The sequence below is a fragment of the Naumovozyma dairenensis genome, chromosome 8 (assembly GCF_000227115.2).
Source record: "Naumovozyma dairenensis CBS 421 chromosome 8, complete genome".
NCBI classification, from domain to species: domain Eukaryota; kingdom Fungi; phylum Ascomycota; class Saccharomycetes; order Saccharomycetales; family Saccharomycetaceae; genus Naumovozyma; species Naumovozyma dairenensis.
The window spans coordinates 339515-365711 of NC_016486.1; the positions used below are offsets into that span (position 1 = coordinate 339515).

Sequence of the window (26197 nt, forward strand, 5' to 3'; positions counted from 1 at the left end):
CATCACGTCAACGTTTTTTGTACTGCATCGACATATGAAGCTGTCTTAAATTTGAAAAGAAGTTTTAATAAAAACATGATACAAGAATGAAACCAAAGTAAGTAAAAAAAAAAAATAAAAGAAAGTCTCGTTCAAGAGTCTCGTTTCTAGTCGTGCTGCCACAGTGTGGCACCTATCTAATATTCTATATTTCAAAAGATCTTTGTAAGTTTTGCTTAATTCAACTTTTTTCCTCCATTTCTTTTTCTTTTCGTAATGCAGAACTTGATTAAAAAATTTTTTAAACTATTTAGACTTTATACTAATAGTTATAAACTAACGTTACAATGATTGATATATTTTATAGAGCTGGGTATGATATGCTAATATTATGTGCAATTTTATTCTCTTCAATCTCATCTTGAATGCGCTGCTTTCTTTTTGAATTTATTTCAGTGCGAGGGGGGGAACGTGAAGTGAAGTGAAAGTGAAAGTGAAAGTGAAAGTGAAAGTGAAGGGGAATGTGAATATTATCTCTTTTCCTCAATTATTATATTCATCAATCAGAATATTTAACAGCCTTTTGACGTCTTCTTTATTAATTAAACCTTCAGAAATTAAATCCTTAATAGTAATACCTGTTTCATACCCAGGTGTCGAAACGGCATTATCAACAGTACCTGCAACGGTATTATTCATCCCATCATTAATGCTCATAATACTTGGAGCTGCTGACGTTACAAAGGCCACTGAAGCAGCAGCAGTTTGTGAAGAAATAAAATTTCGTAATTTTAATTCATTAATTAAATTATTTGGATGCTTCAATTTCATATGTTGTAAAAGATTATCTCTTCTCTTGTGTCTACTCAAACACCAGGGGCATAAATAATGTCGTTCTGATGAATGTGATAGTAAATGTCGCTTTAACCATGACCGCCTTTTGAATTTCTTCTCACATATTCGACACCGATAGGATTGTGATTCAATATCAAACTCTCCCATGGATAATATCGTTGCGATAGCTACAGCATTGCTATTGTTGTTGTTGATGATGGTGGTAGTGTTGGAATTTGCATTATCCGGGTTAGGATTAGTATTATCAATAGAAAAGGAAGAATCATTTCTTCTTTCTTCTTTGGGAGCTACAATATTAGGGTATGAGAAAGGCAATTGTCCCGTTTTGAAATTAGGTTGGGTCACAACTGTTTGTGATGTAATAAAGTTTTGTGAGTGATGCGAACGACTAATATCTTCAGGCACCATTTGATAATTGGGAGAAGTATAATAAATGTTACTGTTGGTATGCGAATGAACAACATTATTCAGAGTCGATGGTATATATTGTTTGGACGCTATTTGTTCCGGTTGCACGGGTACCTTCTGGCCATTATCAATATACATATTAGGCAAGGCATTTGAATTTTGCCTTTGGAAGGTTGTGACAGGAACAGTAGTTGGAATAGTGGGCATATAAGAAATAGGTGGAGCATTAGATATCAATAAAGGCTCTTGTTGTCCTGTCGGTATTTGTGGCATTCCATATGCAGTAAAGTATTGACTATGAAGGGGGACTGCCTGTATTACCGTCTGGTTCATATTTCTAAGAGGTACTCTTCCATAAACCGGAGCCTGTTGTGGATGGCCTATGGTAGCTTGGAAATCTTGCTGAATAGGAAGAGCATGATTTGTGGAAGGAGGAGGTGGTGGAGGAACACTTTGTTGACCTACAAACCGTGGTTGTTGTTGATGATATATCGGAGTATAGTCAGAAGGATAAGACTGTCGTTGATAGGGTTGTTGTATGAGTGATGTCTGTTTTGGGACTCCATTATCAGAATTATCATCTGCTTTTTTTTCTTCATCGGTATTTGTTGGTTTGGTCCAATGGTATAGCATTGGAGATGTGTTAGAAATTGATCTATTAATACTTGAATTATTCATGAACATTCCAGATTCCTTTCCAAGGGTATTGATAGGAGGATGCTGCACTAGGGGATTATTCCTTTGAAACCCTTGTCCCAGCGGCTGTTGTGAACGGTTTTCGAACTGTGACGGCCCATTATTCTGTGCATTTTGGCTTTGAAAATTAGACTGTGGCTCTTGTTTTGCAGTGTATTGACCTGTAGTAAAGTCACTATTGCCCATTAGACGCTTACCAGCATCATTCATGACACAATAAAGATCGTTGTTACCTCTGACTTCTGAATTTTTTGACCAAATATTGCAACCTTTGAATATCGGTCTGTATTTCCGTAATCAATATAAAATGATGATAAAAAAAATCTGGTACTGTCACTCGATGAATTAAAGAACTTGCCTTTTTCAGAAACAAACAGCGTTTATTCAACTAAAAAAGAGCGATATTTGGCAAAGAGCTCCTTCGTAGCATCAAATGTACGCAGGAAGGTAATTGAGTAAAGAGGTATAAATACAACCAATACCTAAAGGGACAAATGGGGAGACTTCCGATGAAAGATACTTTTTCCTGAATACTTAAAAACGTATCTGAGGAAAAAAATTAATAGCAAGATTTAGATCAAACAGTAGGATTGTGTGAATTCAAAGAAGTGAATAAGAGCTTCTTGTTTCATCATTATATTTTTATCATCTTTCACATTCAATCATCATGATCGGGGGACTGCATTGATTGTCTGCCTTCCCATTCCTACTCATGATACGGTTCTAGGAAAATACTATCCGTAGGAAAAACCGTATTCAGAACTGTACCGCGCATATTGCATTAAAATTGAATAATTATTTGGTGGATTGTTGTAGCGGTTGTTCAGACGCTGATATCGGACCACATTGATCTCTAAACTAATTTAACGTCTTAAATACCTAAGCGTGAACCTCTTTTTTTTGGGTGCCCTTCCCAATTACATACTAGTACCTTCTGCAGTCACGCAGGAAAATATCCCCCCGTGCCTCTCTGCCATCAGTTTGATAAGCTTTAAACTTTTTCGTGTTTGGGCTGGCGCTTGGAAAAACCCTTTTCAAGAGAAACCACACGGCCTTTTCTTCAAATAATTAAGTTTCAGCGGTAAACATATGGAACAGATCCTTCGCCGACAAGGAAGAATCAAGTTGTTTCAAATGGGGGCGTTCTCTAAAATGATGCCGTATGATCTACAAATTCTATGAGTACTTATTTATAAAACAATATTCAAGGATAACCTAGTCAATATTTTGGTTCACCCCAGAGAGAAGTATAATGAACTATCCGATAAAACTGTATATACACAATAGTCAACTAGACTTTTTAGTATTGACGTATGAAAATAGACCTCGGAATAATTAAATAAATAGGAACTCTTACGATTCAAGGTTATTTTAACTTTTTTCGGAGATATGCAAAAATGTTTTCATTATGTATTCTACATCGCCTAGGGGTTCTTTCGGGGTTTAGGAACGTGTGTATATAACTTACTACGTGGTTGTGAAGGTAGATCCCAGGTACGAGATACCTTTCTTAGAATAAAATGTTTTTCACCTATTTATCTACGTATAGAATTTTATATTATAGTTTTAAAAATACCTTTGACTTCAATCGGGTGTCCTAACGCCAGAATTTTATAAACGGAATAGTTATATGATTTAGGACGACAGTACGATGATCGTAAATTCTCTTCCATTTTTGATCGTTTTCTAACAAAAGCTTATAGTATAATAGTTGGTAAGTACAGTTCTTTAATATGTCGCAGGCAATTTGCCTGAAAGTATAATCAGGAAGCATTATATGCGAGGAGGCCAATATGTATCATACATCGTATACGCTTTCTTTTGACAGAATAAACGTATGTTGTTTTTTTGCCTAAATAATGGTTGCCTTTGGCCTATGTACATTCTTTAGATGCTATGTCATTAAAGATGCATCATGAGCGCACAATGGTGGATAAATAAAATATGCTTACGTTACAGCCCTATCACCGTTGAACTCATCATCAAAATATTCCCCTCTTTGGTAAATCAACCCCTTTACTTTGTTCAATTGTTCTGGTTTGTCCCATCTGGGTATAAAAACCCTTTTAAGCATAAAATAGGAAAAATTAAAGAGGGATGTCCGCATAGAATGTCAAAAGGAGCAAAGGTTCAAAATCTGTCGTATTTAACACTCCTAAATGGGCGACAATGGGCACCCCTTTTCGCCAGAACTGGACTGGAACAGGTATTCCAACACTAGGTCATACAGTGTAGCTTAGGGCCCCTTTTCCACTATCTACGTAACGATGCTCTTCATGCTCTTCATCTCTCTTCAAAAATGTTTCAAAAAACTTTAACCTAACCTCATTCTCTTAAAAGCCTAACAAATTTTAATATCGGAAAATATCTACCCTCTTGGAAAAAACAAAACACAACAATACGTACGTAAGAATGTTAGCATACCGTTTGCATAACGATAACTGACTATTTTGTACGTACCTAAATACACCGTCCGCATAAATTTTGAGAACTGTTGGTAAATTATAAATATCAAAAGTCAGGCAATTTGGCTGGCCCCCCAATTAGGCATTTTTTGTAATTTCCATTTTTATTCGCCTAACCCAGTTTAGGCCTTCCTATTTCACAATATTCAACGTTCAAAATCCAATACTCAAAATTTAGCTCAAACTATCCGACATGACACCCAAAATTTTTCAACAATTCAATTTGAGCCTGAATCTAACCCAAGTTCAAAAGATTTCCCGGCAAGAAAATGCTTATATCCTTGGTGAGCAAATATCTCTCAATTACTGAGAAATTAATTCCTTTCAAGAAATATATATATATAGCTTGGATTTAATAATTTATTACAGAAGAATGTCCTATGAGTCTATTTTCATGAACATCGTTACGCGTAAGTCCCTACTGTCCATCATATATGAAAAACGGAAATCTCTTCAGCTTATTCCTAATATATACTCTTTTCACTCTTTAATGTTTACCTTATTTACTGATCGCAAGGGGATATGATAATAGCGTTTTGTTTAAATTTTTTGCTTCTTAAGAAAATATAAATCAAGGAAGTACATCAATAAGATATAAAAATTACATGACTGAGGTCAGCTTATGCTATATCTGATTCCTACAACTATACCATCACCGTAACAACTTTTGTACCATGAGAAAGATATCTTAAAGGACTTCATGTCTTGCCATTAATTATCATAGTTGATTCGGTATTCAATTGGTGTTCATGAATCTCAAGTGGAGAGTTTATATGTTAACTAACGACTTTTATTCCTTCCACTATTGTCGTGGAACAGTAATTCTTTCACATTTGTATAGAAAAAGACCTACATTATTACACGTTTTTATCGCAAGATAACCACAACAGCTTGAATACAACCGAACGACAGTATTGCCAAGCCGAACGAAGAAATAACACCTGTTTCTGAGACACACACACAATCAACGTAGAAATTGATCGCTATCCTTGTGACACATTAATGATGATTAAGTACTTTACTACTGTCTGCCAATTTGCAAATATGGCTAGTCAAAAGTATGTCACATGTCGATTGTACGGACTTCTCTGTCATACTGTATAAGTTATTCTCCTTTACCCCTTTCCATTTTCATTTTCATTTCCATTTCCGTAATCGGAGTATTAACTTTGATGGAGCTCTACGAGAATAGTACGGAAACGTGATGAAACCACAAATTGCCGATACATTCTTCTGGCCAACGAATAAACCTCTGGAAAAGCACGTACGTCCTCGAATATCTCATGGCACAATATAAATTATGGAGCTAAGCACTCGATGCAGCAACTTTCTGTACGTAATAAATCTTTTATTACCTATATTGTACAAATTTTACTCTTTCCAATATGGACTCTTTGGGCTTACGGCACTTGTGAGGTTGGGAAACGGCAGATGAAGGCCTCTGATGTTCTTTATCTGACTAAACAAGAACTTCTGCACAACATCGATAAGCATTGTTAATAACAAACAAATACTCAAGTGTATACCCCTATTCTGGAAAGCGTTTGAAGTTAGTCTTCCCAGAATTTTTCCCTTTATTGCTATATATCCTGCCGCATAATTAACATGTTGTTTTAAAATAGTGAATGTGTCACGTATTATTCTAAAAAGCTGGATTTGTAACCCACCTACCTACATATGGATCTAATAAGATTGCCCTTACATGCTATCTTTTTGAAGCAATTTGAGCCTTAGAGTTCAAACCCCTGACCAACACGGCTTGTTTTATGTATTTCTTAAAGACCAAGTCTGTAATGTTACAGAAGGAGTAAGCAAGTAGCGAAGTTTCGAGGTTTATGTAGAATAACTTTATTTGGTTTTCAATAAAGTCCGTAGAGATCGGCGTGTCCTTTTTACGTCACCATCTCGAAGCAGAAAACCATCTCTAAATCGAAATAGTTCATTATTTGCCCTTCTTGAGAAGCCCCGCCCAGCATTCTCATATATAATACAGTCCTTGTTACGTAATGCATACTAGGAATGATACAATAAAAGAGAATATTTGTTATGGTGGAAGTTACCAGAATTATTCCCTTCAATTACGCTATTGGTTTTGGTACTCAGATCAATAATGAAAAATGTCTAAGAAATCGAAAGTACCTTCAGTATATAGCGCCAACAATGAAATTGGTCCAATAGAGGATTTCAAAGCTGTTCAAGGCTTCAAACAAGGCGACTCCCCCAATTGTGAGACAGAAACATTGAATCATCATGCAGACGATAGAAAATATCGAGGTACAAATACTGCGCCGGTTGACTTTGGTAATGACTCCCAGTCATTTTTCAATATACCTATAAATCAAAAGTCAAATTCAAATAGCGAATGTACTATAAATAAACCGGAGGAAATCCATGCTCAGCATCCATATAACAGCACCCAACGGCTTCCGTCCTTTCAAGAAAGTTTCTGCTCGCTAATCTCACCAAGACTCCCTATATATAATCCTATGGTAACTACTGCTAGTTCGCGGGCAATTAGTCCTATTCGGCCAACAATCAATACAGTTCCAATTCCAATTGTTTCCATGCCCATCCAAATGGTGCCTTCGATGACGTACCATACTTCGGATGCTGGCGAGAATTTACATCCCAGTATGAGTAGGCATCTTATGTATGAGAATCCGAGTCAAAACATCACATCGCCCCATAAATATCATGATAACGATAATAAAGGCGAGTATTTGTCAAAATTAGATCCCAACCAGGATTCCTCCTGTCAAAAGGAACAGACACAAAGGAAAGAAGATGGGCCTTACAAATTGGAGAAACCATTGAAGAATTATTATGATACGTATTATTCTAAATACCTTGATCATATCGAGTCTCGAAAGGTAAAACAAAGAAAGAGGTCACTGAGGGTGGATTCGATCAATAGTGATGACACAGAAATTGGAAAGAGTATACGGGAAGTTGGTGCTAAAACTTTGAGACCTCAAATAACTAGCGAGAATTCATGTGGGATCAGACCTGTTAGAAGGAGAGGTGTTGGCCAAATTCGGAAGGAAAAAGAATAGAAGTTGATACTTTTCGAATTCTAGGAAACATAAACTGCTTGGCTTACGTCAACTTGAGAGCACATACATTTCTCCATTGTAAAAGATCAGAACATTAATCAGATGCGAGAATGATCCGTATTTTACTTATGCTCTCCATGACAATCACTGTTATTAATATTGCGTGTTAATTTCGGCCCCTTACTCTACTAAACCTGAACAAACATTTCTGTTTTGAGCGTGCCTAGGTTATTAAATGGATAACGTTGATTGCAGAAAGAAGATCATCCGTATCCCCTTTTCTGGAAGTATAGCCGGTATGGGCGCTGAGTCATATATAGACTTTGTTGTACTTTAACTCGTGTAAATTATATAATATTGAACATGATCAGCAACTTAATGGCATTAAGCCCCAAGCATCAGTATATAGCTATTTAACATTTTACGTGGACTATGTAGGTTACAGACACATTTGCCGAAAATTTAGCTATTGCTCTCGAGTCAATGGACTAAATAAACGTAGAAATATGTGCACTAGACCTTATAAAAAATAAATTTCCTACATCTATACATAAATGTCTTCAAGGTTTGAATTGAAAATAATACAGAAAGCTGTTTTACAATCTAGGTAAAGGTACTGTCGTATATCGACCATTCAGTTCACGAAGGACAATTAACTAATCATGCTCGTTAGATACACAGATTTATTCCACTAAACACGAAAACTGCGACGGCGCGATAAAGTTTTCTATAATGTAACGTACGTACAGAACTTGTTCGTAGTCTAATAATAATATTGGAAATGGGAAAGTGATAATTAGGGCCGATCATTATTTCTTGAGCAGTCTCGACTTGGTAACCAAAACGTAAGAAGTCCCATCTTCCCTGCAATTTTACTTCTTCATTAGAAACATAGAAGCACAATAAAATTATAATATTACAAGACGGGATATATAGGACCAATACCGTTGAAAAACGAATCGAATAGTATAGTGCATCCGCTTGTTGAAGTACAATCACACATATACAACGCCAGGAAGGAAAAAGACAAGGAAGAAAAGATTTAATGAATGAATGCTTTATCATACGTTTCTGATAGTTTGGTTCTACCATTACAGCTCTTCAAAAAGAAAGATAAGAAAGATGCAAGAAATGTTATCGAGAAAAAGGTAGCAGCTGGCGCAGCCACTGAAATCAACCTTGAACAACCCTATGTGGATCGGATAGGGAAACAAGTTGGAACTAAGAAAGCAGAAGAATCTCTGAAAAAACCAACTCCTGGGCTAGAATTTACTGATAATAATTTTATAGTAGAGGAAGAGGGACATTCATCCTTAAATGTAACTGATGACAGAAAAACTAAGAATAATGTTACGAGCATACTGTGGTCGTTCCTACTATTTTTCCCAAAAATACTAATTATAAAGCCTATCTTATTCTTATGGTATATACTAACCTTCCCTTTATCTTTGATTGAGCGTGGTACTAAATACAGAATGCGACCGTTCTCTCAAAGTAAAGATTCATCTCCAGAAAAAGATGAAACTCTGGTGCATAATAATAGCTTTCTTCCAGAGGAACCCTCTAAATTAGATGCCATTAATGAACTCACTGAGGATGATCTGGTTTCAGGAGATGGGATATATTTACAAAGAGATAATGTGAAAGGTTCTCTTTTAAAGGCCAGCTCTGTACGACAGCCATCTTTATCTCGCTCAATGAAAACAATGGTTAGTAACAACACATCATTTAGTAGTAAAAGAATGGGTAAGTTTTTATTTCCTAAAAAATTAATTCCAAAGTCAATTACTCAAACAGAACGTAGGAAAAAATTAGTACTTGATTTAGACGAAACTTTAATTCATTCTATCTCGAGAGGTACGACACATACTAATGTATCACAGGGCCATATTGTCGAAGTGAAATTTTCTAGTAGTGGTGTTTCAATGCTTTATTATGTCCATAAGAGACCATACTGTGATTTTTTCCTTTCTAAAGTTTGTAAATGGTACGATTTGATTATCTTCACTGCGTCGATGAAAGAATATGCTGATCCAGTGATAGATTGGTTAGAAGCATCCTTTCAAGGAACTTTCACTGAAAGATATTATAGAACTGATTGTATTCGAAGAGATGGGGTGGGTTATATCAAAGACCTTACTATAATTAAAGATGATAGCAATGTATCAGTGCCTCAAACTTCAACCCTTAGCGAAGTTATTATACTGGATAATAGTCCTATAAGTTATGCAATGAATGCGGACAATGCAATCCAGGTGGAAGGTTGGATTAGTGATCCTACAGACACCGCTTTACTAAATTTGCTCCCTTTATTAGAAGCTCTTCGGTATACTACAGATGTTAGGAGTATCTTGGCGTTAAAAAATGGAGAACGGGCATTTTATGCTAATCGCTAGTGCACTACTATAAGCAACTTTTCTAAAATATATATAAGCTTCATAAAGCTATATTTTAACATACATGCATAGTAGATAATATAAATAATATCGCATAATTTAATACATTCAGATTTTGAAGAAGAGAAAAAAATAATGACTTGAGGTAAAGTTTAATATATTATAAAGTTTTCATCGTAAGAATATTTAATTGATTGATTGACTACGATACAGAAGATATGGTAAGTGCATTAGTAATGAAGGAATAATTAGCCCTTTTTGAACAGAATTATTAAGGAAAGTTATCCGTTATATACCGAGATTCAGCTTCATCCTTTCATAAACGAAAAAACTACAGGCCACCATGGGTGTAACTTTGATATAACCAATACTTAATCCAACAAAGAAACCCTTCCATCCTCTTTCTTTGTATATTATCTTTGCCACTTCAGAAATAGTTTGAAATTTATGCGTGTACATGTTACTTACTGATAACGTACTCACTTGTAACCTTCTTCTTATGATTTCGAATGGATATGCAGCAGTTTGTGATGCCATTCCTGCTATCCCGCCCGAGAATAATTCAGCCCATGTCTTTAGCGGTATTCTTTGATGTAAATGAGATTGTTCTCTCCTTTGTTCCTCTGAGGTTTTCATAACAGAATATGGTGCAAATAACGGATATCGTAGAATATCATGCAAAAGATCATGAGCAAAAAATGATACGCCAGCATACGGTATCATACCCAATACAGTGGGAGTATAACCACGATAAAAATTACACCAATGAGCGAACCAATTCGGTATATACCATTTCATTTTCAAAGTTGTAGATGCAGGTTCTGTATAAATGGTTTTAACAACATCTATTAAGTGTACTCTTTTATGCTCTGTAACATATGCTAATCTTACTCGAATCAAGTCAAGCGGATAGGTCATAAACACACTGCATAATCCGGCTAGGGATCCGCTTAATAATCTTCTCCAATGAGTTTCGAATTCTTTAGATGGAATTAAGAAATTTCTAATTTGTTCATATGCAACGAATTTCACTGCTGCATAGGGGAATATTCGTATTAATGTTACAGAATGACCTTGATAGAAACCTCTTATACCATCATTTATCCATATATGCTTCGCAGCCTCTACCAATCCAACCAATGATCCTGCATATTTTGTATAATGAGGGTTGGAAGTTTGGAATAGAATTTTAATTCTATCAAGAGGTGCTATCAGTGTTTTAGCGCATGATCCTGAGAGACCTCCGGCAATGGCGGATTTCATTATATATTCTAGTGAGTTCTTATCGATTGGGACTCGTCCTTTGGTATCAGATAATACTATATCATTCTTGGAACTTTCTTGGTTGGGAGCTATTAGTTCTTTCCCTTTGCTTTTCATTTTTTTTTCTTTAGCAACTGAAGAAAAGTTGTAAAGTTATAACTTTTATTTTTTTTCCTCGGAACTTGTTGTTTTATCGTACTTAATGCATAAGGTAGTTAGACCAAGATGTAGAGTATTCTAGAATTGAGGAATTACCATAATAAGATTCCTCGAGGTTAAATAGATACGTGTAATGGTTTACATCGATCTGCTCTTTGGATTCATTTAGTGTAATCTCGCAGCACCTATTCTAACTGTACATATTTTCAAGGAAAAAGTCGCGATGCGATTAACTGCGAATGTAAATGAGTGAGGTGAAGTGCGGAGTTTAATACACAAAGCAGAGAATTAATATTATTCGTTCATTACTCAGAGTTGTATAATGTTACATTACACCACCTAGGTTAGTGATAACGTATTAATAGGCGAAGTCTTATTAAAAGTGCATTATCTTTTGGATAGTATGCCAGGAACACTATAACATAAGGCTATCTCACGCCCAAGTAGGCACTTCCCCTAAAATACTTCATAGGAGGTTCGACAAGATAGGTCGTTCTCCTCTCTCCGAATACGACCTTATTTGCATTAGTGTACCTAGTCTTGAGTACATTAGGGACTTTCTCCCTAGAAGAGTCAACATAAACACCCTACGCTTGGCATAGTCTCATAGCTCCAGGTTGGGATGATGTGATCTACTCCTTCTTGAGTCAGCTCGAGGCAAGTTGAATAGCTATACTCGCTGGGTCACAATTTAAGCATACCTTATAAAAAGAAACACCTATGCAAACTTTACCTATTTGTATCACTTAGTCATACACTAACTTACACTCCTCAGTATCATGTTTGTAGGTCACTCGTCATCAATATCTTTTCCCATAACATGAACATGGGCGCTTATTTGGGTTTTTCCCAATTATCTTAGTGTGACTGTTCTTTTCACTTAACACCCTTACATTTTACCTTATTGTTTGCACCCAAACATTTTTCAATATGGCAAAAATTTGAAGGTCGCGGCTCGGTAGACAATAATCCCACCACACTAGGTTACTCCCCCTCTACCTCGTCCTAAGAATTGCCTTTCCTCTGCCTAAATGTAATTGTCCTTAGACAGAAGGCTCCTATCGAAGGTACACTTTTCCACTGAGTAGCGGGAGGATCGTGTTTTTACTCTTAGTATCTAGTGAATTCCGAGAAATACCTAGACCCATATCTACAAAATAATATAATACAAATAAGATAAAGCTGTGAATTCACTAAGAAATTTAGGCTTCAAGGAAAGTTAAAGCAATCTCTGCAAAATAATACCAAGAAATGTCCACCGATTCTATTGTTAAGGCTTCTAACTGGAGATTGGTTGAAGTTGGCCGTGTTGTTTTGATCAACAAAGGCCCATCAGCCGGTAAATTAGCTACCATCGTCGAAATTATCGATCAAAAGAAGGTATGTTCTCAAACAAGTATTTTATTATCGCAAGAAAGGAGTTTACTATAAAAAAATGACATCATAGACTATAGAAGAAAGGGAAGATTATGTGGAATTTTTTGCATCATTACGTAAAAAGAACTGATAATAATGGAAAATAAAGAATCAAAAATTAAGCCGAGAAAGTATTCGATAGGAATGACTAAACCTCGTATACTCTAATGACCTACAAATAACGTTAATCACCGGGATACTAGTCGTTTATTCCCTAGCGAAAATATTCTTATAGTATACAATGCTACAAGTGACACTTCTTTCATCGTTTTAACTTTTCTTTCGTTGAACATTTATACTAACTACTATCATATTATCTTTAATGTGTTATTTTTTATTTCAGGTTTTGATCGATGGTCCAGTTGCTGGTGTCCCAAGACAATCTATTAACTTAGGTCAAGTTGTCTTAACTCCACTAACCTTTGCTTTACCAAGAGGTGCTAGAACTTCTATTGTTGCCAAGAAATGGGCCGCTGCTGGTGTTTGTGAAAAATGGCACTCATCCTCTTGGGCTAAGAAGATTGCTCAACGTAAGAGACGTGCTGCTTTGACCGACTTTGAAAGATTCCAAGTTATGGTCTTAAGAAAGCAAAAGAGATACAATGTTAAGAAGACTTTGGCTAAGGCTTAAGCGATTAAGTATAAATTACTAAAACTACATATATAAATTAATATTTTATCTTAATTATCAAATCGCTTACATTTAATAATCTTACTTCTTTTCGATTAATATCACGAGGTGAATATAAGTGTACATACGTGCATAGATTAAAAGATAAACAAACTTCAACAGTTATTATCTTAATTTATATGTAGAGATCTTACCGAGTGTGACATGGATTGGGGAGCGAGTGCTACCACAATGATCAATAGCTCATCTTGGGCTTCCGTCTATTTATATCATATTTATTGGTATAGTGATGTATAATTGATATTATATATTTTACGCATGAAAAACATAGAGGTATTGTTGGTCATTGCAGGCCAAGCACTTCTATCCAAGAGCCTGAATCAACTTCAGCGTAGAATTATATTGTCTTTTGTGTCGTTAATCTATTTCCCTTGCGACTTTTCTTGAATGATTTTTTGAATTTCATGTTTCTTGTATGCAGGTATTTGGAACTTTTCGGTGAATTTTTGGCCTGGCAAGATTGGCGCGATTTCCAAGATACTTTTAATTTGAGCTTCATAGTCATTGCCATCAGGAATATGTTTGTAAATGTAGTAATCCAGATCTTCACCTGGGTTTGCCTTCCTGAAGAGTTTAGGGTGGAATTCTACACCGTCTTCTATTCTTTTTTTAGCAAATTGCCTTTGAGCATTTTCAACTTGAAACTTCTCCTCGGTTGCAACTTCATGGTCCCTCTCTGCCAATGCCTTAATCACTTTGTCCCAAAGTCTTTGAGATTCATATTCACCTTGTTCTTCTATTGGTCTAACTTTTGGCTTCGAAGCGAAATTCTTATGGGTATCAAATAAAACGACCTTCTTAGAACCCTTTGTTCTTAAATCTTTGATATATATAATATCATTCCACTTCCCTGTAATTTCATAGTATTCTTTACCTTTATTATCTTTTACTGTCCCCTCTATGGCATCATAGGTACCTGATATGAAACCCTTTGTTTTAAATTCCAAATCAATTTTATAATTTGGACCCTTAATTATCATATGATCACCAAGTTCAATTCTCATTTTCCCGAAAAGAATCCCTCTGACGTACATATTTGGTTGTGATAATGTATATTTCTCACCACGATCCAGAAATGTCAATATAGTTAAACCTGCCATCATGGCAGCAGATGAATTCCCAAGAAATTTCGATTTAGGGATGGCAACACCATCTACTCTAATATGTGATTCTGGAATCATGTAGAAATATGCAGATTCAGGTGGGTGATGACTAGTTTGTTCAGCAACATAGAATGCTTGCTGTTTATTGGGTAAATCCCAATAAGCTGTGAAATGTTCTCCAAGAACAGGGTTCAATGGTTTTTTCACAGCTTTGGGAGCAATATGCCAACCTGCCAAATACCATTTGACCACTTTAACAAACCTTTCCAATTCATTGCTTTCAGAATGCGCATCCAGTAATAAATCGGGGAATTGTAATTGATTTGTAATTCTTTCCAACATGGATTTTTTTTCTAGGATGAAAGTCGGTAAAGTGATTCGCGATAGATCACAACCTGGTTTCAACTGAGAGATGATGTTTAATATAATATTTTGACCAGATTCATCATTCTCGTCTATATCATCTGTATTAACGGGCTCCTGGTTCAACTTCAAAGAGACCGCAGAAGATGCAGAACTCGCACCAGATAATGGTGTAGGGAGCCCTTTCAATTTAGCTAGAGCCATTTATGATCTTGAAGCAATAGATAAATTAATCGAACTTAAAGCAGTTTCTACGATTCACAGTCTTCAACGAATGCAAGAGAGTAATGGCTCAATTCAGGCTTCAAAGACCAGATCTTTAAGGTGCTTTTATATTCCATGCTAGTCTCATCTGAAAATCATGAATTGTTGAATTAACTTAATTGATTACGTATAGTTTACTAACGTTCAAATTTGACATGTAAAAATTAACGCGCTTGTTTTATCTGTTTCGAAGAAATTCGTCCAATTGACAAATGCAAAGAAAACAGTACGTACATACTAAACAGTTCTCCATCTTAGATGGAACACTTGCAATTGGAACAAGTACCGAGCATAGAAAAGTTACAGTATTGAGTATACTGTGCCAATTGAGTTGCTGTTATATCTCTGTCGTTTGTCTGGTTTATACAATCACATAATTCAATCCATTGTTCAACTACCATTTTACTCTCTTTGCAGCATTAGCTTGAACCCTTTTTTTGGAGAACCAACCTCATAATAACATAGCATTTCAGAAGTTTTCTTATCTCAAAGGATGTCTGCTAATAACAAAAATGAAATTGAAAAAACAACTACAGTCGTTGACTCCCTGATAGGTTCCACTGGAGTAGGTCAATTGACTGTACCGAATAAAACCCCTAAAGGAAGAGTTCGGAGTTCTTCCTCTGTTGGTAAAATAAATTTAGGTGATACAGTACCTGGCTTCACCAACACATCTGATGATACGAATAAGGTTAGTCCCACTAAACTCAATCTATCCGAGAAATCCACGGCCGAACAAGGTTCGAATGTCGGAAAGGGTTCCTTATGGAAAGCGTATAAGAATTTGAATTCTCGACATTTTTGGATTTCTCCATTGATGATCATTTTGACCACATACTTGGCCTATTTCCTTTCTAATGACCATTCGGAAAAAAACCCGTTACATATGTTTGTTACCGTATCTTATCAAGTCGATGATACAGATCAATATGGTAAAGGCATTAAAGATTTGACATTTATTTTCTTCTATATGATCTTCTTCACATTTCTTAGGGAATTCCTAATGGATGTGCTTATCCGGCCATGTATCTTGAAATTAAACATTAAATCAAAGCATAAGACGAATAGAATTATGGAACAGGCCTTTTGTATCATTTATTATGGTGTGTCTGGTCCGTTCGGATTATATATCATGTACCATACAGATTTATGGTTATTTGAAACTAAGACTATGTATAGAACTTATCCAGATTTAACGAATTCATTCGTTTATAAGATCTTCTATTTGGGACAAGCTGCGTTCTGGGCTCAACAAGCTTGTGTTTTAATTTTACAACTGGAGAAACCAAGAAAGGATTTTCAAGAATTAGTTTTCCATCATATTGTTACACTTCTACTAATTTGGGCATCGTACGTTTTCCATTTCACTAAAATGGGGTTGGCTGTTTACATTACCATGGACATTTCAGATTTCTTCTTAGCTTTAACAAAGACATTAAATTATTTCAATTCAAGATTCACACCACCAGTTTTCGTGTCGTTCATGTTCATATGGATATATTTACGTCATTACATCAATATAAAGATTCTTTGGTCCGTGTTAACAGAATTTAGAACGGAAGGTAATTATGTTTTAAATTTTGCAACACAACAATATAAATGTTGGATTTCATTGATAATCACATTCATTTTGATATTCGCTTTACAGTTAGTTAATCTCTATTGGTTATTTTTGATCTTCAGAATTTTATATCGTATGGCATTTCAAGGTATTCAAAAAGATGAAAGAAGCGAAAGTGATACCGATTCAGAACAGGTTCAAGAACAAAAACAACAAGCATTAGAAGATATTGAGAGAAAATCTTGAGAATAAAAAATTGGGAAAGTGCCGTTATAAGCTGTTTCTGTAGTTTACTTTAGAAGTTTTGTGACAAATGAACTATGAATATTCATTTCACGAATAGTCGCATATGTATCCATCATTATATAAATAGTGTTTATATAGGATTTAGGTAAAAAATTGCTTAGTCTATGAAATATTGATCAAATTTTCATGGGTCTACGTGGGATTTTAATGAACCCGAAAACTTTTTCACGCTCAATTCTATAAAGATATATTGTTTATATAGTCTATATATTCGATGCAAATAAATAAAGAATGAAAAGCATTACGCAGCTATGAGTTTCTGAAGGAAATTGGGTATATTTTCCTTTCCTTCATTCTCATACGCTTAACTTCCTTGTTGTTGTTTGAGTTTCTGATTCTTTATACTGATATTGAGGTGTATCTTCTCTGTTTTCGAATCGAAGTGTGTCATTATTTCTGTGAGTATTAACATCGAATTCAGTCATTTCAATATTTAGATTTCGTCATCATAATTATCATGATCTTTATAGTAGTATTTATAATAAACATACTGTCCTCCAATATAAAAATCTAAAGACATTTGGAAGAATGCAAATAGAAAAAATAAAATTGATATGTTTTTAGCTCCGAAGATAAGATAAGTAATTTTTAATGTATCACCGCATAACCAACTAACCAATAGGATTAACTTAAACCCCTGGATTGATTTCAATTTATAGAGGATGGCAATTTGCGGTAAGGGTAATAATGATTCGATGAATAAACCTAATGAACCTATTGTTGAACCTAGGAATTGTTCTAATGAGCTCCAATTTAGTATTTTTGAGATAGAGAAAGTTACAATCATTTGAATTAAAGTAAATATTATTAAAAATCTCCAAAATACCTTTGTATTATTCCATTGCCAGAAGGAACCAAATCTTTTGAAACTTGGATCGAAGAATTTCAAAAATTTATAGATGAAGACCAATAGACATTTATAAGAAAAATTTAAACTTTTCTGGAACATGTCAGATAATACTTTACCTTTATCATTGAAGGTTGCATCATCATTATTGTTGTTATTATGTTTAGTTTTAACCTCCTCAAAGGACATTTCAAAGGATTCGTACCAAACTTCTTTAATTAGATCAATAAAACTTTCCACGTTTTTCAAATTTTGATATTTGTACTCATCAGGTCTATATTTCAAACTTGTATTGAGTAGCATCAATTGAATGAAGATCATTACCAAAGCTTGTCTTAATAAAGTGATTTCATATGGAGTAATCAAATAGTATGAAACTCTCAATATACTAGCAATTAACATTGTTGCACATATATCTATTGAAAACCCTAGAGCTGTTTTGGATTTTTCAATACTTATTATTGTTGTACCATATGAGAATAAGGGAGTGAAACTTATCAAATTATTTGCTATAAATTGCATAGTTAACCATTCTGGGATATAGAATTGATCCACTCTCGGTAAGTATGATGATATTATATCATTTGGAGCTGTGACTGCTGGTGAAGAGGAAGCAACTGCAGTAGCAATAGACGATGTGGTGGTAGCTTCCATTATTAATTGCGATGAGATCAACGTCAGGGGAGACTGTTGTACAGGATTGAAACGAGTGACTTGAAATGAATGAAATAAGCCACTCTAACTTGAATAAAATGAGATAAAAGTATTTTATATACAGCGAATCAAACTCGACTAGTTAGTAGCAAATTAATAGCAAAATTGGAGGTTTTGTTATTATTTGAGTTAATTTCTTGGTTTAATCTCCTTCGATGATGTTAAAATTAAATGATGTTCGTGTTTTTATTGCATCGAGGCTTCTTGTTTGTTGTTCTATTTCATCTTTTTCTCTCATGTTCGTCGCGTAACGTACGCAACGGAAGGCTATATTACTATAGTCGTATTCTGCTATTGATTATAGACAACATAGTTACAAAGACTACACGTATAAAGTTAGAGTATAACTTCAAAGGATAAAAAGGTATACCTGAAAGAGGCCAGTGACTCTGTAAGATATGTGATATGTGATATGTTTATATTAATAAGTACATATCCACGTCAGCTAGACTGTTGTTAGGTTAAAAATTTGGAATGGGATGTTATTTATACCTTATTCAAGGTTTTATAGTTTTTAAATACTGTTTCCTTATCGGCAATTGATCTGTTACCGTTGATTTATTGTGAGCTTCCCATTTTGGTTCTTCTTTGAATAATCTTACAGCTTTAATGAAATTGTCCGTGGTAAGTGTAAACCTATGATAAATTCCTGCAGGAATAATCAAAAGATCACCGGGATACAGTTTACAACGGATCCATTCGTTATTGGTCGGGTCCTTGACGTCAAAATAACCTGATCCTTCAACACAGTAACGAATCTCTTCATCTTCATGTAAATGTTCTTCATAGAAGATATTTAATTTGGCAAGTAATTGCGCCTCTTCATTATTGAAAGTTTCTACATTTAAAGTAATACAATCCCTATTCTTGTAATTTCTTTCACTAGCTAAGTTATTGACCTCACAAATGGATCTATAATGACCAGCAATTATTCCTAATTTAGTGATACGCTCAGGTGATACTGATACGCCCGAATTATGAGACTGTCTAAAGTCTATATCATCTTTGTCATCATGAACATATATTTCTATCATCTTTTGAAGTTATGTTATAGTTGAGCTGTACACTTAATGGTCTGCTCTTAGTGTGTGGCAAGTGGCATTAAAATATTAAAGTTCATATTTGCCAGCACTATTGTTGTTTACATAAAGTATATAAATATCCTCCAGGACTTTATATATTCGTCAATATATTTACTGTTATTGATTTAGAGTTTAGTCATCAGAAATGGTTAATTGGCTTTCTCATTTTGACTGCCTATTTACACACGGTAATTCACATACATCATTTGGCTACAAGGGACAATGTTCCCTGTAAAGTCATTGAAGTCAGATGTGGTGTAAGGCTGTTTGGAGCTTTTATCGGTGGAAAAAGAAGTTCTGAAGTACAAATGGCAAGGAAAACTTAGATGTTGAAAATTGAAGAAAACAAGCTTCTATGGCCAAGTTGGTAAGGCGCCACACTAGTAATGTGGAGATCATCGGTTCAAATCCGATTGGAAGCAATTTTTTTTTGTTTTTCAAAATTATTGTCTTTTCCAACTCATCGTATTGTATTTTCAAAGTTTTAACATTAAAATTTTCAAAGGAACAAATAATATATAGCTTTCTACTATTAAATGTAAATAAAAAAAAATTACACAGAAACACCCCATAAAAGGCAGTAGTTTCGAGCACTATACTCTATACAGACATATAGGCCTTGAATTTAAATTTCATAAAAATATACATGAAGAAAGGAATATGATTAATAAACATATAAAGCGTACATAATTACTTCTTCATCGAGTCATTCTTCTGCATTTGTTTTCGAATACGAGAAAATGCGTTACTATTAATCGATACCTCATTCATATTGAAATCAACATCAAGATTATTTATTTTATTGCTATTATTATTATTATTGGTGATCGGTTTGAGGCATGTTTCGTCGATATTAGCACATTTAGTACATGATTCAGGGGTCGCTGAGCAATGGGAGTCGAATATCAACTTACCTGTATTATTACTATCATTATTTCGGCGATCATTACTTAAATCATCACCATTAACAAGTGGCGAAAATGACGATATCCGATCTAGAGGAGTGGCATTTTCCGTTGCCTCTAATTCGTTGCAAACGCATGAGGTGCCTTCGTTACAGAATCCGCATTTACTTGCTGAATGGAGAGGATGGTGAGATTTATGCTCATCTGTCATGGCACCCTCTTTTTTCTCAGCATCCACTATTTTATTCGCAGTCGTAACTGTAAATACTTCACTTGACTTCATCGAGGAGTTATCTCTAGACTTTTGAGATAAATTCAGTTGCAATTTGGAAGAAATTTGTTTGGAATTATCCATCTTTGTACTTGATTTCTTTGGCTTTGAAATTCTCATATTTTTCAAAACAGCCGCCTTCATAGGTCGGAAATCTTCAATCATCTTTTGGAGATCTTTCCCTCGAGTTAATGATACCTTCGGAGGAGTTTCTTGTTCAATAATAGGAAAAGATGAAGGAGATGCTTGCCTGTCTACTTGTATATTTGCGTCTCTATCCATTTCATATCGAACTGGTTGTACTGCAGATTGTTGTTGCTCAGACATTGGCAGTAATTTTTGCTGTGGTTCAGATATTGGTTTTAGACAGATATTACACATGAGACCATTTTTCATTTGTAGTAATGATTCTTTTAATATTTGATTTTCCTTAGTTGAGTCTTCAAATTTTTTCTCAGAAATGATTAATCTCTTTTCAATATTTTTATATTTTTGTTGCCATGTTTTCACTAATATTTGTAGAGAATCCACAGTATCTTCTAAATTTTTCATTCGGTTTGCCTTTCTTTCTCTGTAGGCTCTTTGGGCGTCCCTATTTTGAATCTTCTTTTTCATCTCATCTTCATTTTCATCTTCTGCAGATATATCGATATTGTTCGAGTTGTTAGGGGAGTTTGCCGTTGATATGGGGCACTTACCGGCACTAGAAGATCTTTTCACTGTGTTTAATCGAGGGGGTAGCTTCCAATTTTTGGATACACGTATCTTTGATATAGCGTTGTTATTGTCTGGTGAAGACTTTGGTTTTAGATTGGCGTACTTCATCTCTACTGCCGAGTTTTCGTCCATTTCAGATGTATCAAGATATGCAGAGGCATTAGCGAGTGTTGACCTAAATATGAGGATAAATACTTATAGGTACTTAGTTTACTCAAGTTTCGAATGAGCGAAGAACTGATGGTTTTCTGATTTGTCATCCATTTATTCATTCGTTTCATCTAATGAAGTGATAGTCGTCCCGCTAGCATTTATTCCAGAGAACATTTCCCGGCCCGGACTTTTCCCCATTCCATTTCGTATCTAAAGTAGCTACGCCCGTATGTTTATACTGTCAATAACATGTTAAATTAGGGAAAGACCTTTATCGAAACAAGAGTCATTTGTCGTGGACAAGAAAGCTCCCTCTACCAAAAAGTCCATCAAGATTACCAAGAAGGCATATATTGTCTGAAACGTATTATACTTCCGGTCAAATAGGAAATACAGGGCTATGGATCCTTTCTTTAACCTCTTTATAGGACAAATTGAATTGGTTTGTTACACTTTGATCTTTATTAGATTTGTAAAGGATAATTCGATGATTTTAGGATTTATTGCAATCCTGATCTTACAACTCTCCAAGTTTAACAGAGATCTATTATCAAAGTTTCTAAGCTTCAATATATTCTTAAGAGAAACAGAGAATGAAAATTCAAGTATTAATTCATCAATGTCATCCGATCCCGATCATTTAGATCATGTAGAAGATGAAACAATACGAACGATAATGTATAAGATCATCCACCTTTTACAAAGTTTGATAGTTTTACAAACCATCTATGGTATTATTTATCATGCGAAATTAGATATCGCTACAGATGTTTGTTCTTATAAATTCGGATTTTTCTTCTTGAATCTCATCGGTAATAGCGAAGAAGAATACAATTGTTTGAGCAAACAAAACAATGACAAGACTATATTTTGGTTATTAGATTTCATATTATTAACAGTTCAGTTAACTTTGGTTACTTTATCATTGAACCCGGAGTTGTCCATTAATAACATTAATGAAGAGGGAAGGAGGACATCATTAGACCTCTCAGATTTAAGGCAAGACTTGGAAACAAATGGTATATTAAGTATCTTATGCTTTCAACAGCCAACGACGACAGGACGATCTTCATCTTCATCGTCCACTGATGTTGTTACTGGACAACAGGGTAACATCCGCGGCGAAGAGAATTTGACATTCCCAGATTCCGTCAACAATATGAATACGAATAGCAGCAACGATAATAACAACCATACATATGGTGCAATACTGGTATGATGATGAGAATAATGACTGAATATAGTAGTGTCAAGGACAGAGAAAGAAAAGCAGTCATGCCAAAAATGAAAACAAACAAAAGCAAGAAATCTCATCAAATCGATGAAAATGGGATGTTATTAGCTGATCCGCCAAAGGATATTGGTAATAAGGAAAAGTTCCAAAGATTAAATTATCTTTATCAACTCTCAACATGGACAACAATGACAGGAATACAACCGAATCAAAATGGACTGGCAAGATTATATTCCAAAGACTTAGATTTAATAAGTAAGAAGACAAAAACAAGTATATCACCGAATATGAAGCGATCAATTTGTAAGAAATGTCATAGGATCTTAATCCCAACAATTACTTCCAAAACGATAATTAAAAATTTATCTACGTCGAAATCTAAAAAAGTAAATCCAAAAAATGATGTTTTGGAATGTCATTGTCAATGCGGTGTTATCAAAAGATACCCAATTGGACAGAATAGAAATTATAAGTTAAATTCTGAGAAGGATAATACCTCAACTGCATTGGATTCTACGTAATGCGTATTGCCAATTCTCCATCATAAAGGCTATGAGTTTGAGACCTAATGCGGAAAGGTTAAGAGGAAGACAACGCTTGTGGGATAATTGGCATTGCATAATATGTTCCTATAGTTCAGTTAAAAATGCAGCTTTAAACTTCCATTAGATACAGTTTTGGTACTCGTTCTTCAATTTGTTTTCCAGATTAATGCGCCTCTCCTCTATCTAAGGTATTAGGCACTATACCTATACACGCTTTGAAGGTCCCTTTATTTCGGACTCCTAACTACGTTATATATATATATATATGTTATGAATCTACTTTATGAACTCCAAGCTATTATTATTTTGCCCAATGTTTTTTTTTTACATTTTACGTACCACATTTCAATTTAAGGATTGAATTTCATAGTTAGAAACAACATGAATATGTAGTGTATTCTCCACTTTCAACCTGTTATCAAAAATTTAAGATTCAATTTGATAGACTTGCTACTTATGTTAGACTATATTCATTTATATAGAAAAAGGGTTCTTCATGTGTCAAATGTTTCTTTAAAAAGGTAAATTATCAAAAAGGTCTGGAATGTTCTTTACCACTGCTAGAGGTACACGGGAGTTTCAATCGAAAAATGGTCGGTAAACAAACAGTGACATGACCTTTTATTCAGAAAGAAGGGAGCCCATCAATAAAGGAATAGTCAAGTAATTAGTTTCCACTGGTTAACAGGCAAGACCCGGTGAAGGAAGTGTCGCTGGCACAATTGGATTCCAAATTCTCTTACGTATGCCCCGGGTAACATAAATCTTGAGAAATTTAACGTTAGTGATAGATAGATAATTTCATGATTTATATCTAAATTGAAGGGAAACAAATACGATACATTTTGCCACCCACTATCACAGCGTTATATAACAACGTATATAAGCATCCGAAGACACCATAGCAAGTAACTAGGAAGTAATATACATTATATCGTCGAAATTAATACGCAATTGAATTGACAGTTGATAATTGATACATAATCGACAGCAAAAGAAAATAGCAAGAATAATAATAGTAAACAGATGAGTGGTTACGATAGAGCTTTATCAATCTTCTCTCCTGATGGTCATATCTTTCAAGTAGAGTATGCATTGGAAGCCGTCAAGAGAGGTACTTGTGCCGTCGGTATCAAGGGGAAGAACTGTGTCGTACTAGGCTGTGAAAGAAGATCCACTTTGAAATTACAAGATCCAAGAATCACCCCTTCTAAAATATCTAAAATAGACTCTCATTTAGTACTGTCATTCTCAGGTTTAAATGCTGATTCAAGAATCTTAATTGAAAAGGCAAGAATTGAAGCTCAAAGTCATAGGTTGACTTTGGAAGACCCGGTCACAGTCGAATATTTGACACGTTATATCGCTGGTGTGCAACAAAGATATACACAATCAGGTGGGGTTAGACCATTCGGTGTTTCAACTTTAATTGCAGGATTCGATCCAAGAGATGATAAACCAAAACTATATCAGACGGAGCCAAGTGGGATTTACTCTTCTTGGACTGCGCAAACCATTGGTAGAAATTCTAAAACAGTTCGTGAATTTTTAGAAAAAAATTACAATCGTGAAGAACCTCCAGAAAATGTGGATGAATGTGTTAGACTAACGGTAAGATCCTTATTAGAGGTAGTACAAACAGGTGCCAAAAATATAGAAATAACTGTCGTTAAACCAGATTCTGAAATTATTAGTCTAACTAATGAAGAAATTGCCAAACACGTTGAAGAAATTGAACAAGAAAAGCAACAAGAGAAAGAAAAGGAACAAGCAAAGAAGAAATAAAACTCAATCATACATATGCAAATAGTTCCTATAACGTAAATAATCGACACAAAAAATAACAATCAAAATAATTGAAAGAAGACATTACAACGCAAAACTTCGAGATATTTATTTCCAAGTTTGCGTCTTGGCGTTCTATAATTACGAACAATCAATATAAATTACGCTAAGTAAGTTCGTAACCCCTCCACTACATAATTTTGCGTATGCTCCTGACTACTATTAAATATATTGTGTCATTTCATATACATAGTTAACCTATAGAAAATCTGCACGGTTTTTTCCAGAAACTTTATGCAAAGACAGGTCGAAATAGCTTAAATAATTGTAATATCTGCTTAACATGAAAGTGAAAGCAAATGTTATGCCACTCTTTTACGTTGAAACTAATAATTAAATTAAAATCGAATAGGTGACCATTCCTACCCGAAAAAAATTGATTATTCACCATCTCTAATGCGGCTATTGTCATAAGATAAAATTTAGCAGAAGTGTACTTGATCTTTGCGAGCCTTCTGTAGAAGTATACCCTCAACAAGTTAGATAATAAGGATAATAATCTTCTCATGTGTACTGTTACTGACATTCTCCATTAGGCACTTTTGAGCGATCCTGGAAATGAGGTACCTGGCAATGCATTACCCAATAGCTTTGGATGAATAGCTCCCTTGGGTACCACGGCGTCACTGCTTCTGATAGCATCGATGATACTACCCTCATGGAACTGCTCCCTCTAACTTGGACAACTATTAACCACTCGCGTAGTGTACCTTTAACGGGACAACTTCATGCCACGGGATGAATTGAAAACATATCTAATTGGATGGTTCACTTCAATATTTTCCTTCGATAAAAGGATTACTTTCGATAAAGTAGGTTACATGAGAACTATATATGTCGTGACCTTGAAAAGCTCCCCATAGCATTTTCTGGTGGTTGTAGGAGATGGCTTGGGGAGAAACGTAT

At 34.9% G+C, this 26197-nt stretch overlaps 13 protein-coding genes and 1 non-coding gene across 14 annotated transcripts; 8 read left to right on the top strand and 6 right to left on the bottom strand.

The window, feature by feature from the left end:
• Positions 1 to 522: 522 nt before the first annotated feature.
• MOT3 (Mot3p) lies at positions 523 to 2148 on the bottom strand (the record flags this gene model as incomplete). Its single annotated transcript, XM_003671509.1, has 1 exon — positions 523 to 2148. One exon carries the CDS (start codon positions 2146 to 2148, stop codon positions 523 to 525), a length of 1626 nt encoding a protein of 541 aa, XP_003671557.1.
• Positions 2149 to 6520: 4372 nt separating this feature from the next.
• On the top strand, positions 6521 to 7456 carry NDAI0H01410 (uncharacterized protein; the record flags this gene model as incomplete). Its single annotated transcript, XM_003671510.1, has 1 exon — positions 6521 to 7456. One exon carries the CDS (start codon positions 6521 to 6523, stop codon positions 7454 to 7456), a length of 936 nt encoding a protein of 311 aa, XP_003671558.1.
• Positions 7457 to 8505: 1049 nt separating this feature from the next.
• On the top strand, positions 8506 to 9852 carry NEM1 (Nem1-Spo7 phosphatase catalytic subunit NEM1; the record flags this gene model as incomplete). Its single annotated transcript, XM_003671511.1, has 1 exon — positions 8506 to 9852. One exon carries the CDS (start codon positions 8506 to 8508, stop codon positions 9850 to 9852), a length of 1347 nt encoding a protein of 448 aa, XP_003671559.1.
• Positions 9853 to 10140: 288 nt separating this feature from the next.
• Positions 10141 to 11232, bottom strand: LEU5 (coenzyme A transporter; the record flags this gene model as incomplete). Its single annotated transcript, XM_003671512.1, has 1 exon — positions 10141 to 11232. The coding sequence occupies one exon, from the start codon at positions 11230 to 11232 to the stop codon at positions 10141 to 10143; it is 1092 nt and encodes a 363-aa protein (XP_003671560.1).
• Positions 11233 to 12525: 1293 nt separating this feature from the next.
• On the top strand, positions 12526 to 13321 carry RPL14B (60S ribosomal protein eL14; the record flags this gene model as incomplete). The annotated part of the gene is made up of 2 exons (XM_003671513.1): positions 12526 to 12654; positions 13034 to 13321. 2 exons carry the CDS (start codon positions 12526 to 12528, stop codon positions 13319 to 13321), a joined length of 417 nt encoding a protein of 138 aa, XP_003671561.1.
• A 422-nt stretch (positions 13322 to 13743) lies between these two features.
• OSH7 (oxysterol-binding protein related protein OSH7) lies at positions 13744 to 15051 on the bottom strand (the record flags this gene model as incomplete). The annotated part of the gene is made up of 1 exon (XM_003671514.1): positions 13744 to 15051. One exon carries the CDS (start codon positions 15049 to 15051, stop codon positions 13744 to 13746), a length of 1308 nt encoding a protein of 435 aa, XP_003671562.1.
• Positions 15052 to 15604: 553 nt separating this feature from the next.
• Positions 15605 to 16918, top strand: NDAI0H01460 (TLC domain-containing protein; the record flags this gene model as incomplete). The annotated part of the gene is made up of 1 exon (XM_003671515.1): positions 15605 to 16918. The coding sequence occupies one exon, from the start codon at positions 15605 to 15607 to the stop codon at positions 16916 to 16918; it is 1314 nt and encodes a 437-aa protein (XP_003671563.1).
• Positions 16919 to 17411: 493 nt separating this feature from the next.
• ANY1 (Any1p) lies at positions 17412 to 18479 on the bottom strand (the record flags this gene model as incomplete). Its single annotated transcript, XM_003671516.1, has 1 exon — positions 17412 to 18479. One exon carries the CDS (start codon positions 18477 to 18479, stop codon positions 17412 to 17414), a length of 1068 nt encoding a protein of 355 aa, XP_003671564.1.
• Positions 18480 to 19036: 557 nt separating this feature from the next.
• ADI1 (acireductone dioxygenase (Ni2+-requiring)) lies at positions 19037 to 19573 on the bottom strand (the record flags this gene model as incomplete). Its single annotated transcript, XM_003671517.1, has 1 exon — positions 19037 to 19573. The coding sequence occupies one exon, from the start codon at positions 19571 to 19573 to the stop codon at positions 19037 to 19039; it is 537 nt and encodes a 178-aa protein (XP_003671565.1).
• Positions 19574 to 19970: 397 nt separating this feature from the next.
• On the top strand, positions 19971 to 20043 carry NDAI0Htrna9T. Its single transcript has one exon. It is a non-coding gene; the product is annotated as a tRNA-Thr (tRNA).
• A 268-nt stretch (positions 20044 to 20311) lies between these two features.
• Positions 20312 to 21646, bottom strand: YAP5 (Yap5p; the record flags this gene model as incomplete). The annotated part of the gene is made up of 1 exon (XM_003671518.1): positions 20312 to 21646. One exon carries the CDS (start codon positions 21644 to 21646, stop codon positions 20312 to 20314), a length of 1335 nt encoding a protein of 444 aa, XP_003671566.1.
• A 421-nt stretch (positions 21647 to 22067) lies between these two features.
• Positions 22068 to 22886, top strand: VLD1 (Vld1p; the record flags this gene model as incomplete). Its single annotated transcript, XM_003671519.1, has 1 exon — positions 22068 to 22886. One exon carries the CDS (start codon positions 22068 to 22070, stop codon positions 22884 to 22886), a length of 819 nt encoding a protein of 272 aa, XP_003671567.1.
• A 65-nt stretch (positions 22887 to 22951) lies between these two features.
• On the top strand, positions 22952 to 23422 carry RPR2 (ribonuclease P protein subunit RPR2; the record flags this gene model as incomplete). The annotated part of the gene is made up of 1 exon (XM_003671520.1): positions 22952 to 23422. One exon carries the CDS (start codon positions 22952 to 22954, stop codon positions 23420 to 23422), a length of 471 nt encoding a protein of 156 aa, XP_003671568.1.
• Positions 23423 to 24472: 1050 nt separating this feature from the next.
• PRE6 (proteasome core particle subunit alpha 4) lies at positions 24473 to 25231 on the top strand (the record flags this gene model as incomplete). The annotated part of the gene is made up of 1 exon (XM_003671521.1): positions 24473 to 25231. The coding sequence occupies one exon, from the start codon at positions 24473 to 24475 to the stop codon at positions 25229 to 25231; it is 759 nt and encodes a 252-aa protein (XP_003671569.1).
• Between the last annotated feature and the right edge of the window lie 966 nt (positions 25232 to 26197).